This window comes from Amblyomma maculatum, chromosome 1 (assembly GCF_055883805.1).
Source record: "Amblyomma maculatum isolate TAMU_Amacu chromosome 1, ASM5588380v1, whole genome shotgun sequence".
Taxonomy (NCBI): domain Eukaryota; kingdom Metazoa; phylum Arthropoda; class Arachnida; order Ixodida; family Ixodidae; genus Amblyomma; species Amblyomma maculatum.
In genome coordinates this window covers 181,912,177-181,928,478 of record NC_139344.1, presented here as the reverse complement: position 1 = coordinate 181,928,478, position 16,302 = coordinate 181,912,177, and the positions used below count along the sequence as shown (strand labels likewise).

General features: G+C 41.4%; 1 protein-coding gene across 3 annotated transcripts in view; it reads left to right on the top strand.

Moving 5' to 3' along the window:
* The first annotated feature begins 220 nt into the window (after positions 1-220).
* The window catches only part of LOC146205050 (uncharacterized), a 62,313-nt gene continuing 46,231 nt past the window's right edge, over positions 221-16,302 (top strand). For all 3 annotated transcript variants that reach the window (XM_084589736.1, XM_084589735.1, XM_084589737.1), the window contains exons 1-4: positions 221-465; positions 5,245-6,828; positions 9,200-9,310; positions 10,568-10,823. In XM_084589736.1, the coding sequence (XP_084445862.1) occupies positions 5,279-6,828; positions 9,200-9,310; positions 10,568-10,823 (1,917 nt within the window). In that variant the 5' untranslated portion in view covers positions 221-465; positions 5,245-5,278. The remainder of the gene's footprint in view (positions 466-5,244; positions 6,829-9,199; positions 9,311-10,567; positions 10,824-16,302) is intronic.

Sequence of the window (16,302 nt, the reverse complement as noted above, 5' to 3'; positions counted from 1 at the left end):
CCGACGTATCGCCATTTTTTTGTTGATAACCCGCAGCTCAACTCTAACTAGCGGTAGTAGGTAATTTTCACTTGCACAAACGCATTTAAAATTGCTGTTTTCAAACATTTTTTTACCTTGGGCCACCACACCAACCATACTCGCACCATCAAACTGATTACTAAGCGCTCTACCGGCGAGTTCGATCTGCCTGTCATGAACTTAGCGCCATCTATCGATGCAAATACGTGATAATTAAGTGGGCCGCCTGCGACGGTCGGCCGCTGGCTAGTGTCAAGTGCTGTCTTGTTACCTCCACCAGTCCATATTATTTAACGAATGTTTTACGAATGTGTAATAGTATAAAAGTTAGGAGCGTCTGAGTGACGTATGTTTTTTCATACTCGGCTCATATGCTCGGCTGTCGTCTGTTACGCTACCAGTGGACGTAAGCTGTCTACGCATACGATCCTCTTCTTAATGAATGTAAGTTACTCAGAATTTAGAGAGACGTTGAATATTGCTAGTGCTTGCAGGTCATTCATTACGTAGTGCTTGCGAGATGCTGCCAAATAGGAGATAATTGTAAAATAATTGTCTGTTCGAATATTGCCTTAAGGGCTACCTCGTCGGCACTCAGCAGCGACGGCTCGTTTGACGCCTCCTCTGCTGTGTCAGTGCATTACTAAATGTTCATGCGTGTATTTATTTATTCTCTGTTTAACTTATATCATATGGGCACCTTGAAATGTACATGCCGATCATGATTTTAGCATGCGATCATAAGGAGAATGTTTCGAGCAGTTGAAGGTAGTATCGAAACAGCGTCCGCTTCGGCGTGTGTTTACAGCGGTCGTTTCGTGTTATAATTTCTCTGTCCTTACGTGGGCACGAAGTCTTCATCTAGTTTCGCTTTATTCACACGAAGTGTACGGCCCGTTATTAGTTGAATTGTGGTGTTTCTTGCGCTCCATGGCAGTTTCCGTGACTTCCATTTCGGTATTAATAGACTTGGTAGAGATTCTAATTGGTATCATCTTGTGTGTATGTTCTCCTAATTGTAATTTTCACCGTTTGGACACTGCACTCACTGAGAAGGTGCTGAGAAACTTGTTTTGTAACGCTGAGTACCGGTATGAGAAAGGCTGGGCTTTTGCTTTCGCTAAGAAAATACCGGAAGCGCTGTATCAAACTGACAAGAAGCGCTGCTACCTGTCATTTTAAATGTTTCATAGAATTACGTAGAACTGAAGCTGCAGCGGATAGACCCGATGTTTCAAGTGACTGTTCAGGTTCTGCCAAATCACATAAGAGGTAGAACATATTGAAACGTTCGGTTGGCTATATCTATATTCTCTGTTGATCTGTATCGCGCTCCAAGCATTCGCGTCGTGGTGCCAGGAGAATCGGAAACCTTGGCTACAATCGGAGCTTATAGCTCGAGTCATGAAAAGCCCCATGAGTCATATTGACAAAAATACTCAATCAGTTCTGCATTGTTTTTTTTTTTTTTTTTTTTCATTTTTGTGCTTGTGCAAATAATCTGGCAATAAATTTCTGTATTCTGCTGAAGCTCTCTCTAACCCTCATTAACTTTTCCTGCGCAGCGGGAATAAGGAATGGTAGTGCAGTAAGAACAGACCACTGCCTGCTGACCAATATTTTTGTATTTGTACTGCTTTACGATGTCGCAGACTGAAATAGTGGATTGTTGGGGGCGGGGGTTCTGTTTATTGAGATAAGGCTAGGCTTCCTTTCTGTGGCGTCTTGGCATTTTCTTTTGGTCTCTGTCCTTTTATGAATTCTCCACGTTTCTCTTATTTACAAATTTTGCAGACTTGAATCGGTGCAGTATTTCTGAGAATTATGTCATTTATTTTTATGCCAACTGTCTTGTTAGGCTTTTTTTTTTTTCTTTTTCATTGAATTGTGAAAAACTTTTGCATATATATCAGAGTAGTTCCATTTGTCAGTTTACTCCTATTATTTGCTTCAAGTTTACAGAAGATGATGTGATGTGTGTATGTATATGTGCATACAACTTGTGAAGCCTGGTTGTTACACTGTTTCCTTGCTATGAAATTTCATTTAGTCTTTGGAAGTAAATCTAAAAATGCTCGTGATGTGGGAACATAAGTTTATAGGGTTTATACCACAACTTGCTGCTGAAGAGTCTGCTAGCAGCATAATCTAGTAGCCTGCCTTAGGCAGCCTTCTTACATTGGATGTACTGTATACGTTTTAATTTTTCACGTACAGATTGCTTTGCATCAGTTTCTTGACAGAAATGAGGATAGCACATTGTCTTGAACAGTGGGCACTGACGCTGATATTTCTATAAGTTATGTTTAATGCACCTGGCTGATACTGGGAATAAAAAGATTTAGTTCCGCTTTGAACAGTGTTTAAGGTGATCCTGTGATCCTCTTAGTGTTTATATGTCATCATAAGGAGACAGTTGACCTAATGCATAACGTTACATATTCTGGGTGTGAATTTTCTTGCCCAAGAAAAAAATTAGGTACATTTATTTATATGTGCATTGGGACTGTGCGTAGGGAGCATTTTGGAGAAAAGGTTCCATTCCCTCACTAACATTGCTGTTTTTAGATGACTATGGACACCAAATTTTAGTTGTGTGTTTGTTTTGCTCTGTAATGATGTGTAATATTTCAGTATAAATGGATATATATGTGGTGTATGTTTGCAATACTTAATAATTTAAAGAATTTCTTGATCCATGCTGCTTTGGCTTTAGTTTCAACAACCAAATGATGGGATGTCAGTAGAAGTCACATCAGGTTTTAAAAAACTGATATAGTTGCTTCTTCACTTGTTATCATTCTAGGTGCTGAGATAGGCTGGCTTATGCAATGTAGTAAAAATGAAGGGCAGGTTATATGATAGGTTTTCATTCCTCACATGATGTACCCTGAACTTTGATGTCACAGCCTTCGATCAGCTGTTGAAACTGGAACTGAGTCGTTATTAGACAAGAAATTCAATTTTATACTAGGCATGGGTCATGGATGTATAATGTGTATACTGACATCTTGATTACCAGTATAAAGAAGGAAACACAATGGAAAATTTGGTTTCTGTGCCTCTGACATTTTTAATTGCATTGTGTTCGTGGTGTTTTGTCATTAAATTTTATATTTTGCTTTGAGATGACTTGAGCCAACCTTAATGAATTACGATAATGATACAGTAATCTAACGTCATTATAAATGTTCATTCTGGCCTTTCAGGAATTTTCTATTGTGTACATGCCATATCTTCATATCATCATTTGTTGCAATATATTTTAAAAGTCTTAGGTTTATGATCAACCAAAGCAACAGAGTGGCTTTTGTAAAAGGTACTTGACTGTTCATTTCATATAACAGTCTAGGAAGTGAACAACAGTTTAGTAGGTAGTGAGGTGTTAGAAAATGTAGGGGAATATATTTATCTAGACCAATTAGTGTCCTTTGGTCTGGACTGTGAGAAAGAAATAACTGGAGAAATAATTGTGGGTTGTGTGCATTTGACAGGCACACTCAGGTTATGAATGGCAGCATACCAATGTCCATGTGCTGGAAAAAGTGAATAGTTTTATCCTGCTACTACTCGTCTACACGGCTGAAATTTGGAAGCCAGAGAAAAGGCTTGCAGTTAATTTGAATATAGCAGAGTGACCTATGGAAAGAAAAATGTTAAGGCTGGTGTTAAGAGACAGAAAGAAGGGAGTGTAAATTAAGACAGTTAACATGAGTTAATGACATTGAAGCTGAAATATAAAGCAAATGAACTTGGGCAAGGCAGGTGATGCAATATACACAAAACCAACAGTTTTTCAGGGTAACAAAATGGATTTTAAAGGAAGCAATACATTAGAGCAATTGGCAGAGTTATGGAGTTGAGCTTAGGAAATGTGTGGGGACAGAGGAAGCACTGGACAGGGCTAATCAATGGATAATGGGAGGGGCCTCTGTCCTGGGCGCAGCCAGGCCTATGGTAATGACTACCTTTTTACATACATAAAAGCCTGCCTTGCTATGATGTGTTTTTAGTTGGTTATTTTTTAGGTGGTTTGTCTTATCGTGCAAAGAAAATTTATGTTGGCATGTCTGCACTATATGTAGGTTAGCAGTGTTTTGTCAATGTACTCGGCTATCAAGTAAGTTGTTTGTGAGATTGTAACTTTATAACTTTAGCACCTAAAATCAACACACAATGGATCCCTTTCTAAAGTGTTCAAATTGGCTTTCCTATTTGCCTATTGGTCAGAAAATTGCGGAACATGCTTACAGACAAAATTTAACCATAATACTTGACAGCAGCATATGCAGTGATCATGAGAACCATGTCTGCATATTCTGCATTATAATGTGCATAAACTGCACATGCAGTTTTTGCTTTTGAAATTGCCTGTTCTGCCATTACTTGATCTCAAGCATTGCTGTGAAGCTGACTTGAAAATGATCCATGGCCAATCTCTGGGTGATTTTCCTGATGCCTGTGATTGTACTTGAACTCCTTTACAGGTGTTTATATTTTAAACAGTTTTGAGTGGCAATAATGCTTTCTAACCAATTAATATTCAGTTCAAGAATTAATATTAAATACTTATGACACACATTCAATCCCATCCCAGTGTTTATAATGTCAATATTATTTGTAGTTGTCTTGGTGCTCAAATTTGCCTTGTCTCAGTAGCTTAATGTATGGTTTTATGAAATTTGAGCAAAATTTGCATTTGGGCTTGTTGCTAGCAGCTCATAGTAAGGACAGATGCCTGGACAAGGAAGAAGGAAGAGATTAGACTGTACTCATCCTGCACCTATCTTTCCTGTCCATCGTCTGTTTGTGCAAGTTTACTTCATGGAATTTTTTTGTTCCTTTTCTGAGCACGGTTTAGTCATTTTCACCATTTTATTTATATTCAGTTGAAATTTTATTTATCCACTGGTGTACAGTCCTTTTCTTGCATTGTTGTCATAATGATAGATTGCAAAAACTGCTTGCTTAATGCCCAATAAAATGCTGCCAAGCTGAACATTCCTTGATTCGCTTCAGTTTGAAGGATTTAGATTTCCCTTCCCTTTTGCTCCCTTTGTCATTAGTGAGCGAGAAATATTTGGAGAAATATATCTGAAGTCAATTTTCTTTTTTTAAATATCAGTGTTGAATTTAAAAGTTTTGCCTTGCGAGTTCCTACAGTCACTTTTGATTTTTTTCAAAGAGGGTTCGTCGCACTTATTTTTTTGTCTTTCTTTTTAGCATTTTCACATGCAGTACAGCGCTCCATGCCTTAATGGGCACATGCTACTCCAGTAAGGGCAAGTCAGCTTCGCTGCCATATTCTTCAGCGCCCATGTCTGCGTCGTCTTCACAAGACAGCGCACTACGTCTCCCACGGCCAACACCGTACACCAGGGGTAGTGTTGCACCCATTGACACACCAGAAGTGACTTTCAAGCGGTGTATTCCACCTCCTACAAAGTACCGTACCAGTCATGCATCACCTGGAAATGCTACACAATCTCAAACCAAAACTGGTGTGTCTGTTACAGCAGACATTACAGAGAGAGGCCGGAAAACTGTCACTGACAATGCTGATGTGAACAACCCCAGCATAAACAACAACTTTGTTGAAGGAAACCCCTCTAGGGACATCACAAACTTCAAGGGGAACCTTGATACCGCCACACTTGATGTAGTTGACAATGGTGCTCCAGAACTTAAAACAGAAGGGGCCAAGGTGTCTTCAGAAAACTCGGACCAATTGCGTATTCAGTATGGCACAACAAAGATACCGACCAAGATCACAGCACACCTGAGCGGGTTGCCAAAGCCTCAGGTTGCTGTTGTGACTACAAGAATTCCACCAGTGCCACAGAGGGCTGCAAGTGAGAAACTGCCAGCAGCAACACGTGCACTGCAATCGACAGGAGAGGCTGGCGCTGCAGAGAAGAGGGCTGTCTGTCAAAACCGGGTGTCGCCAGACAAGGAAAGCATTTCAGACAGGAGCCACAGCGGAGACAGCGGTAGCACCGACTACGACTCTGGTCTGGGCCACTCTCTGAGTGACCCACCTGCTGGTAGCGAGAGTGGCGGAAAGGCTCAGAGCAGCAGCACGACGCTACAGGAGGAGTCGCCGCCTGTTCTAAAGGAAGCTGTTGGTGTAGGAAAAGTGTTGGACTCAGCTGTGCTGCCTACCACATTCCCTGTAGAAGCGCAACTGGCCACAGCTGATGGGACTGCCTCTAAGATGGGCGTGTATGACCAGCCGGACTCCTACGCGGCATACCGGGGAATCCTGTCATATCGGCGAATCACCCCGCTCAAGAAGTGTTCTGAGGTTCCTCAGTGGAAAAGAACTGTTGAGCCGAAAAATTCCAAGGGCCTAGGGAGCCCTTCTCGTGCAGTCATCGCAAAAGGGATTTTAACTAAGGGCGCGAGAGCGGCCCATGCAAGCAAGGATAGCTCACTGGAACAGAAGAGAGAGGCCGGAGCAAAAGCAACTTCTGCAATGCCATCAGCTCCACTCACTCCAACTAAGGAGGAGAAGAATGGTGGATTTTTGAGCCCCACATCAGATGGCTTCCTGATTGATGATGACATTTCTGACCAGCCAGGACTAATTGCCCTTGAGCGGTCTAGAGGACGAGGGGCACCATCAGTCAAGAAGTCCATTTTTGAGCTGCATGCTCTACAGTCATTCAGTGGGCGGCAGAATAAGGTTGACAGGACTTTGGATGATCTCCATCCCTTGTGCTCGGATGCTGGGTCATCTTGTTCAAGCCTGGGCTCTGATGACCTCATGCTTGACTTCGAGACTTCATGCAAAGATTCTGTGGATGTGTGAGTGGTCGTTCTGTTTTACTTGTCTGCATAATTACCAGCTCTTGATATAGTTAGTAGATTAACTCTTTCTTGCACATTCTTGCCTAGCTGTAGTGAATTGAAGAATGCTTTAGCTGTGTTGCTTTATTTGCTTTTTTATAAGTGCTCAGGGAAAGCAGCTGTTGACATATGCATTTGTTTTGATTGCTATCAAAATGCATTGTGTGTGTTCTTAGATTGGGAAGCTAAAGGTAGCATGTATGTAGGCCATGGTATACATGTTTTGAATTCTCCAAATCTTACTTGTTAAGTTAACACCTAAACAGTCAGCAACCAGGCCTGTATCCTGACCGTGATCCTCATGATGGCTGATATGTGGAAATGTGGATTGAATGAAGAATACGGCTGAAAAATTTGTGTTAAGTAACTTGTGATCAAAACTTCATTCACATTGATTGTGCTCATTTCTCCATCTGGTACCAAATCTAGAGTGTGCCACTGCAATGTCACTAATTTATTTTTGACATAACACTCAGTAAACGCAAAGAAAATGGCACACTCTTATAAAGCATGCCCAGAAACAGGTGTTTATTCATATGTGAAAAGGAACACCTTGTAGCAGGATCATAGTGCATCACTCACTGCTTTGGTAGGCTCAAATGAACGGACTGCTGTTCGAAAATTGGTACTGTTCAGAGATGGCAAGTGACTGGTGCCTTTTCTGCTATCTCTGAGATGACGGAGCAAGCACTACTGCGGATGTGCTAACTGCGTCTTGGTAGTCATGCCTGTATTGCTTTTTAATCTACTGTTTCTAGTACACTTTGTACTGCAACTCAATGCCACAACTGTTTTCACTGCCTCAGCCAGCCAGTGCATGCTGCTGGTATTTATTCTTGCTCAGAGGGTAGTCAGTACATGGGCCCAGTATTACCACAGGTAGGAAACTAATGCCAGGCATGGGATGTTGCAGACACATGTAAGTTGTGAGGACAACTGCAGGTGTGCCATCGTGAACACGTTAACAACCAGCAGCACAGTATTAACTGATTCAGAATGTTCAAAATGCATACCTTGTTTTGAGGTAAAGAACTTATTCATGGTAATGCTACCTTCACGAAGGTCATATCCTTGCCACTTGCTGTAATATCGTAACTGCAACTATTTGCATTCCCCAGTAATTGATAAGCTGGTTGAACTAATAAGTCATGTAACATACGGTAAAAGGCCTTCCAGTACCAGGTAGGCAACCACTAACAGTACTGCTCAAGTTTCATTCTGAAATGTTTTCTGCTGTTTAACTGTTGGCTCATGTTACATTGGACACCCTGCATAAAGGCATATTTTTTTAAAGTAATAGTGTCTGCATATGTTCTGAGTTTTGAACTCTGAATATGCCAGTTTGCCTATAATTTGGGGATATCAACCTTATATGATTGATTGGTTAGGATGTTAAGGAAAGGGATTTTATGGGCTTATTGCATCTGAGTTCACTGCAACAATGTTGTGTTGCTCAAAAACACTTGTGGTTTTGATAAGACGAAACACTAATTTGAATGTATATGTGCATAGCAGTAATGATTAGGTTTGATATTTCAAATTAATATCTTTAAACTGTGTATTATCTGGTTGCTACTAGTTAGTGATCATTCAGCCCTTTTCAGCATGGGATCTATGATTGTGCATGCTACTTTTCAGACTTTCTTTCCAAGCATCTAAAGGTTTTGTCACGAAATCAGTGATGCTGGCTACATTTATTATTCCTCCTGGACAGAATGGTAGGGATTTTTTTGTCTAGAGAAGAGGATCACTTTTTGAAAATGGGAAATTAAAAGGGATATCATGGAGTTTTACAGTGTGCCTAGGGAGTGCTGTCTGGTGCTGTAACTTTTTTCCTCTCACGAGGTGGAATGTTTTCTAAATGACAATGTAGCTGAGTTTTTGTTGCAGAAACGGTCACAAATTAATTAGGCGTACATTGTTTTCTTTACGAATAAGGCATACATTTCGCGAGAGTGAATTGCATGAATTTCTTATGCTTTTGGGTCATTCGTGTTATTGTGAAGTCAGGGGTACCAGCTCTCACAAATGTTCATGTTATGTTCTCACTGAACATAACGTGGTACCCCTCACAAATGTTCGTGTTATGTTCTCACTGAACATAACGTGGGCCTGAAAGGTTTAATCAATAAACAGTAGTAAGCTGATATTCTATTTTGGAAACTAGTTTTGGTCAACATTATTAGGCTGGAAGTCTTCCTTTTTTCTCTCTCTATCATTGTTCTTTGTTGATCATGCATTTTGCTATGTATATCTTTTAACTGTGTTAACTGTAATATCTAATCTTGCTGTTTAGGTTTAGACAGTGTTTGAAATCTGTATGTTGCAGTTCATCCAGTCCTACTGTAAAATATGCTGGAACACCACTGAGGAGGCTTGCACGCTCGAGCATTGCTTCTCATGCGGAGAAGAGGAATTCGTGGGACAGTAACCACTCAGAGTGAGCTGCGCTTGGATATCATTTCAGCCTTTTATAGTTCATGAACTGGCAAGTGTTTTCGAAGATGGTAGCCTAAAAATGCCTATGTCTTGTTATACTTTTTAAAGATTTTGCATTCTTAACTTTAATTTTATTTCGGTGTCAAATACGTCCATATTGCCTGACACAAAAAGAGCTGAAAGCTTCATCTCTTTAATGCATGGTGCACATGTGCGTGGCTCTTGTACAGAATATATTTTGGTAACTCCAATATTGGAGGTAGGGGGAAGTGATCTGGTGGAAATCACTTTTTATGCTATTACCACTACATTATGGCAGCTGTAATTCTAAAGGCTACCCCTAAGAGCAGAAAATTTTCAGTGGGCCACATTGCTGAAATTTGCAGATGCTAAACATGAAGCGAAAGATGTTTCATGAGTAATTTCATTTGTAATGAATGAGGCTGACCTCGCTTTTCTTAGTTTTCTTCATGATAGGTACAGTTTATAATGGCTAGGTCCTTAGAACTGTTTTAATTGTTTGTAGAGTTGCATTCTGCTACGCATATTGTGTAGCTAGCTGCACCTGTAAATCATTTTCTTTGCTTCATTGTTTATGGGTACTTGACGGGGCCACCACAATTTTTGTTGTAGGAGGAGGACTGAAAAGGAGAGCTGAGTATTCTACTGAGAATTTAGTTGGAGGCAAAGGTCATTTAGTGACATTGGTCTTAATTTTAAGGAAGAATCGAAGGAAAGCCACCGTAATAGAGGGATGCAACTGACATGTGGATTTCTTTTTCACCGGCTAGAAAAAGGTTTGACAAGGTCAGTTGTTGGGCGAGTTGGTGACCATGTTTTATTACTACAGCGCGATAAACGGGACAAAAGAAGAAACATATAACGAGAAACACAGCGCTGACTGCAACACCTGGCACATAATGAAGTGGATGGAAGTCACATGCAAAAGGGCCCTTTGGTCAAGAAATGAAGTTCGACGAGGTCACTTGTTGGGCGAGTTGGTGACGATGTCCCTTTACTACAGCGCGATAAACTCGCCCAACAACTGACCTTGTCGAACTTAATTTCTCGTACTAAGGGCTCTTTTGTATGTGACTTTGATCCACTTCTTTATGTGCCAGGCGTTGCAGTCAGCACTTTGTTTGTTGTTATATATTTCTTTTTTTGTCCTGTTTATCGCGCTGTAATAATAGAAAAAGGTTAGGTTTTATACTCTGGAAGTGCTCTGTTTGCAGCATATATGTGGTTGTTTTTGCAGTGAAGGGGCAGCCCTGCGCAGAGCTTCAGATTCACTAGCATCTCGTTGGTCCCTAAAGACGCCATGTGGTGCTGCTGCACCAAGCGAAGGACGCCCTCGTACCATCAGCTTACCCCTACGGCCGCCTCGTCAGGTGGTAATGCAAGAGTGCGACGATGGTGGGGTCAAGTTGGACTCCTCTTCGTACCGTTCAGTGTGCCAGGACCTCAATGGTCTCAAGACCATGCTTCTCAAGTTGCGGCGCATCCTACAAGATGTGAGGGTTTCAACTTACATTTTAAGCATAGGCAAAATGCCTACTTAGCTATGTTAGTTTTGAAAAGGGAGAACTTGTTAGTTGTGCTAATTTTTAACTACTTGCACCTCAGTGCATGCAACATTTGACAAAAATTTGTTATAATTGTGCTGAAAGAAAAGAAAAACAAAATGATTGCACTGAAAATGGTAATTTTGCTTTTGCAAGGGCAGTCTGGGCATCATCACTCGTGGAAATAAATGAGTCGCCTTGTATTTGTTTACGCGAGCTAACATTATTTAACTTATTTCACCATGTACCACAATTTAACCTACTTAGTTCACATGCTTCAGGTTCTTAGTTCTGCTTTGATTAATTTGGAAGTTTCTTAGCAGGAAGGAGGGTGCTTTTTTGGGGGAGAAAGTTTAGCATGTGCATGGATAGGACACACTTTGGCTGCCTGCAGTACCCTGTGTTCCATCCGTGTGAAAGAAGTGCATAGATGGACAATTCTGAGCATTTGGAAGCTCCACCCCTTTTAGTTATTACAAGTTCTCAAATTATCCAATTTTAGGTGCTCCTTGGGGTTAACTAGGACTGGAATATAAGTTATGGTAATATGGTTGCGCTGCTCAGAATTATCTCAGGTTTCAGTGAACAAATCAGGAGAGTTTACTGGTGCTGCTTCCTATTATCGAAGCTGAAAGTTAGGTCTTGTTCTACTATCACTAGCGCATGTTCTTCATGGGTGTTTGAAGGATGGCTTTCCTCCGTTTTGGCATGTGCTTTCTGGTGTCTAGGGTTATGGAGTGCTTTTTGTCAAGTTGGACAAGCTCCAGTAATATTCTTTGAGGACTAGTTTGCTGAACTCCTTAACTTACTCTGGTTATGGCTTTTCTAACAAAGAGAAATGGGCAGTTTTAAATGTCCACTTTTATGCTCTATAAATGCTTTTGCCATTCCTTTCCCTGCACATAATGAGTGCATTACATTAGGAGTGGCAATCAGAAGTGTTGGAGGAGCAAGCCACCTTTCGCAATAGGTAGGGTGCAAGTTTTGGGAAAGGTTGTTTAAGGAATGGGATATGATATTCTTGTGGGCAAGCACTCTCATGTTACGAGTGTATTCAACAGATAGCTCCTGCAGTGCGATTTGGGTAGGTAGAGCTTCTGTATGTTGTGTGTGTTCAGGGGTGATTTTAGTTTTTATGTGGCACAGTGGAGTGCTATCTTGGCATATGGCGTTAGGATGGAAAGTCAGTCGGTCACAGTGTGTTTTCACTGTTCTTATTAGATACTGTACATTCCTTTAGTTGGGATATTTTTGTGGAAGGTAGGATTTTGGCCAGAGATTCGAAGGTCCTGGATCTATTTCATTGCAGGAGATCATGTGCATTTTTGAGTTCTGTTCCATACACCTTGTGTCCATCAGATAAGCTTTGGTCAAGTGAGAGCATGCATGGAGGGAGCTCGTTGCCTGGGAACTGAGTGAGAATTCGATCGCAATGGTGTGTGGGAAGGGTGATAGCCACTGTAGTATTGTAGTTCTCATGCAGAGCGAAGCGAGATTGGAAAGGTTGGATTGCGGCAGCCCTACAGAAATGAAATGGTTTCTAGGTCTTAGTTGGGCACCTGATAACGCGCATGATAATGTATATCTTGTCGGGTGTTTTATTAGGCAGGCCAGGGTCAACCGTGTCTTACAGCCTCCCAAGTTTTGAATGGTACTATCATACTGCACTCCACCAGACGATGATCTTCTGGTGTCGAGACCAGCATAGTGTGCAGATTTCGGCACCTGGAGTGGATTATCAGGTGGTCCCCGCATGCAGTGCAGCATGGCTCACAACTTTGAGGGGGGTCAGAAACTTTCAACTCCGACTGTAATTGGAAGCACGAGGAAAATAATCACAAGACATGTCAAAAAAAAAGTTTGCATGCAATCCTAAAAAAAAAAAAAAAAGTTTTGCGAGAATTTTGGGTTTTGAGTCAGTGGGAACAGCAAAGTGAATCAGGTTTTTTCAGATGATCTTCAATATTTTTCAAGTGTTTTTCATGGACACCATATAGTATACGTTCCTTTGCTTTATGTGGTTCATTTGTACCACTGCTCTCACTATCTAATGGGATGTGGGGTGTTATATACATAATTTTGATTCTGCTTGAAGGAAGTTCTCCTGTTTTATCTATCTGAGCAAAACCAATAGCCACAATGTGTTGGTCTGAGCATTATGTAATTAACTGGTCTTGAAGAGCACCATTGTATTATCATCTACACGCATAGCGTGCAGTGCTGCCACAGCTAATGGGCCTAGCAGCACTGGCTACGTCCATGCTTGAAAGAGTAGTTTGCTGTGGGTCCGAAATAGACTAGCTTGATTGCAAAAAGCTCAAGAGCAGTGGCACAGTCGCTGGAGGAAAGCATGTTGGGCATGGCCTGCATTGTCGCCCGAAACTCGTGTTAGGAGCCTGCTTCATATCGCCACCACAGCGGCGCCACTGCTTGGAGACAGCTTTATGTGGAAGGCTGCTCTTTGTGGGAGGCGTTAGAAGTGCAGCCGCAGCTTTTTCTTAGTACTTGTCTACTTCTCGCAAACCCCCATACGTTTACTGGTTCAAAATTTGAACGTGTATCGGGTTTGGCTCCTGGGATATCACAAGAAGTGTGCATTATTTTGGATAACGTTCAGTAGATGTTTTTTGCGCATCAAGACGAATCGTTAAGCTTGATATGTATACAGTATATGTCTTTTAACACAAACTTCAAGAAACCAGAAAATTTGTTTGCCGAAGTTTGCTTTAACAGAAGTGCCCCTAAAAAAATATGTGAGCATGCTTGGTGTGACTAAATATATGGTTCATGAAAGTATCCAGTGAAATAGCCATCCAGAGAGAGAGAGAATGATTGAAAATAGAGCATGTATTGTACTATGCATGAAGTGAACTGAAGACAAGGGCACGAAAGCAGCAGGTAATGTTGGCCTACTTAAATATGGCACTGACCTAGTTTTCCTTTTCACTTTCACCTTTCTTTCTATATCCCACAGTGGCTGCTATTTTTGTTTTTGTATTTCTCACTTTTGTTTTCTATCCTGCTCCAATAACTTGAAGGCCCCCAGATGTGTAGCCACGGGCCTCTCTCTTATCTCGCTCTGTTTGCAGCATAGCTCTTGCCTACTCTATGAGCAGGTACACCGCATGCCTTTCCGCATGTCACTGCACATAAGGCCGATGTCTAGTCATCTCGGCACCATGAGCATGCATGTTGCGACGGTGTTTCAGTTGAAAATGTCGCCCTGGAGTTTTTAACCTCAAGTCAACGAGCGTGCACACTTTGTGCATAGGCATGCTTTACTTTGTGGGAGAGCAAAGCGTGGAACGTGATGCACACATTGTGCACAGATCTGACCACTTATTATCTCCACATGTGCATGCATGATGGTGCCCTGCCTTTTCCACACCGACAAGAGCATGGTACCTTTTTTTTTTTTTTTTTTTTTTTTTTTAACAGCGCCACTTGTATGGCCTGTGAATGCCATTGGGCATTTTCACTGTGGTTCATGGTCTGTGTGGAATTAATCTTAACTGAAGGACATGCGAAACAGTTCATTTTAAGTTGCTTTTTTTTACACTGAGTCTATCGCAAACCAATCATCTCACATTGCTCGTCTTGTCTGAGAATTATTCTTAACTGAGGCCATCTTAAGAGAAGCGTACTATGTAAATTATTGTGATCTGAAAAAAGAAAAAAACAGTACGAGTTAATTAAGTTATGGACCGTTGTAGTCATAACTGTTGCTGACAAAACCACAAAATGCTTCAGCGCACAGCTTTATACCTTTATTGTATGGCCATGCAACAAAAAATTTGGCGACATCTGAGTTCACTTGTCGCTTGGGCGGGGTTTCTTGGCTCGGCCATTTGCAGACGTCTGCACTCATGTTGCCATCACATACTGCTTTTTAAGCCATTCAGATGAGCGTACTTCTGTGGCATCTCTCTCCCACGTACTGCTGTCACACCAGGCTGATGATGCCAATGTTCTCTCTATGCGTGAAAATTTCTTTCAGAGTGTAACATACATGCAGATGATTTACAGAGCTTAGCCTGACCACCAAGGATGGCTGAGCCTGTTTGATGATTTGGCTGCGCTGAAAAAAAATTAAGTGTGATGTACCAACAGTGTAAGATTGGTATGTTCCTTTTTATTTTCCGGTTATGCTGTATTTCTATCATGTCAGGTTTTAATAAAGAACAAAATGGGTCTCGATGGTACAGGCGTAGCATGTCTGGCTTGTGGCCCAAGGTTCAGTAGTTATGACCCATCTTGACCAGTCATGATTTTCCAGTCATACTGACCTCAATTTTCCCACCAGTGGGACTTTAAAATTATTGTGATAAAATGGAAGGACAAATTCACAGATGGAGAACCTCCCTTTTGAGAGAGGCTTATGCCATAGCCCTAAATGTTGCTTCACTATTGAGCTAACATTCCCATTTCCAACCCAATTGGCAATTCTGAGGGTGTAACAACTTGCTTAAGAATACCTTGCAAAGCTCAGCAGTGCAAGCATGGTCTCTGTGTTCACAGATTAGTTGCGGGCGCTGTGTAGATATGGAAGGAGTGCTGACATCAACAGTCTGCTCATGTTCCCAATTCATTAACCCTCTTGGAACTTCATGATCCATTTATGAAGACATGGCATGGGCTCTTCCATTTGCTATCTACCAGGCATCTGCTGTATTTACTCAATTCTAATGCGCACTTTTTTTTTTAGGGGGGGGGAAGGGGGGGGAATAGGCCTTATAATGGCAGGTACAAACCGAAACTGCCCCATAGCTGCTCATTGTCAGCCATTATACAGCAGTAGAATTTTAGTGTGATGGGAACTCTGATGGTATGGTATCACTTTAAAAACACTTTTGATAAAAACTTCTGTGCCTGTGATGCAGCTGCAGTAGGTTCCATCACAAACACACTTCAGACACCATAACTGCTTTAGCACTGGTGGGGGCACATGGGTGCTATGTTTATTCATTGCCCAGGCAGGCAGGAAGGTGGCGTTGACAGTCTAAACACAAATTTGGAAATCAAGCCGTGCTCAATTAAGTAACAAAACAAATTAAAATTTCATTTATAAATACTATTTTGCATGTTTTATCTTTATTTTTTGTTTGGTTAATTGTTCCCTGACCACAAAGGCCCTCAATGATGCTTCAGGACCAGATTGGGTTTGGACAAGATTGGGCTTGACTGCAGTTTAGTTGGGCATGTAGCAATTCTAGATCTGCACTAAGTTTAGTCCCAAATGAAGATGCCTGTGTAACGGAGACATTATGGGTAGGAGTCCAGGCACTTTTAGTTCAACATCACGTAGGGACAACATTAATAAACACACCTGAAAGCGCACTGCATTGTGATAAATTCTGTAAGTTAGATCAATCTCAGATCAGTATAATCCAAGATTAAAACTGCTGTCCCTTCTGTGGTGGCTCAGTGG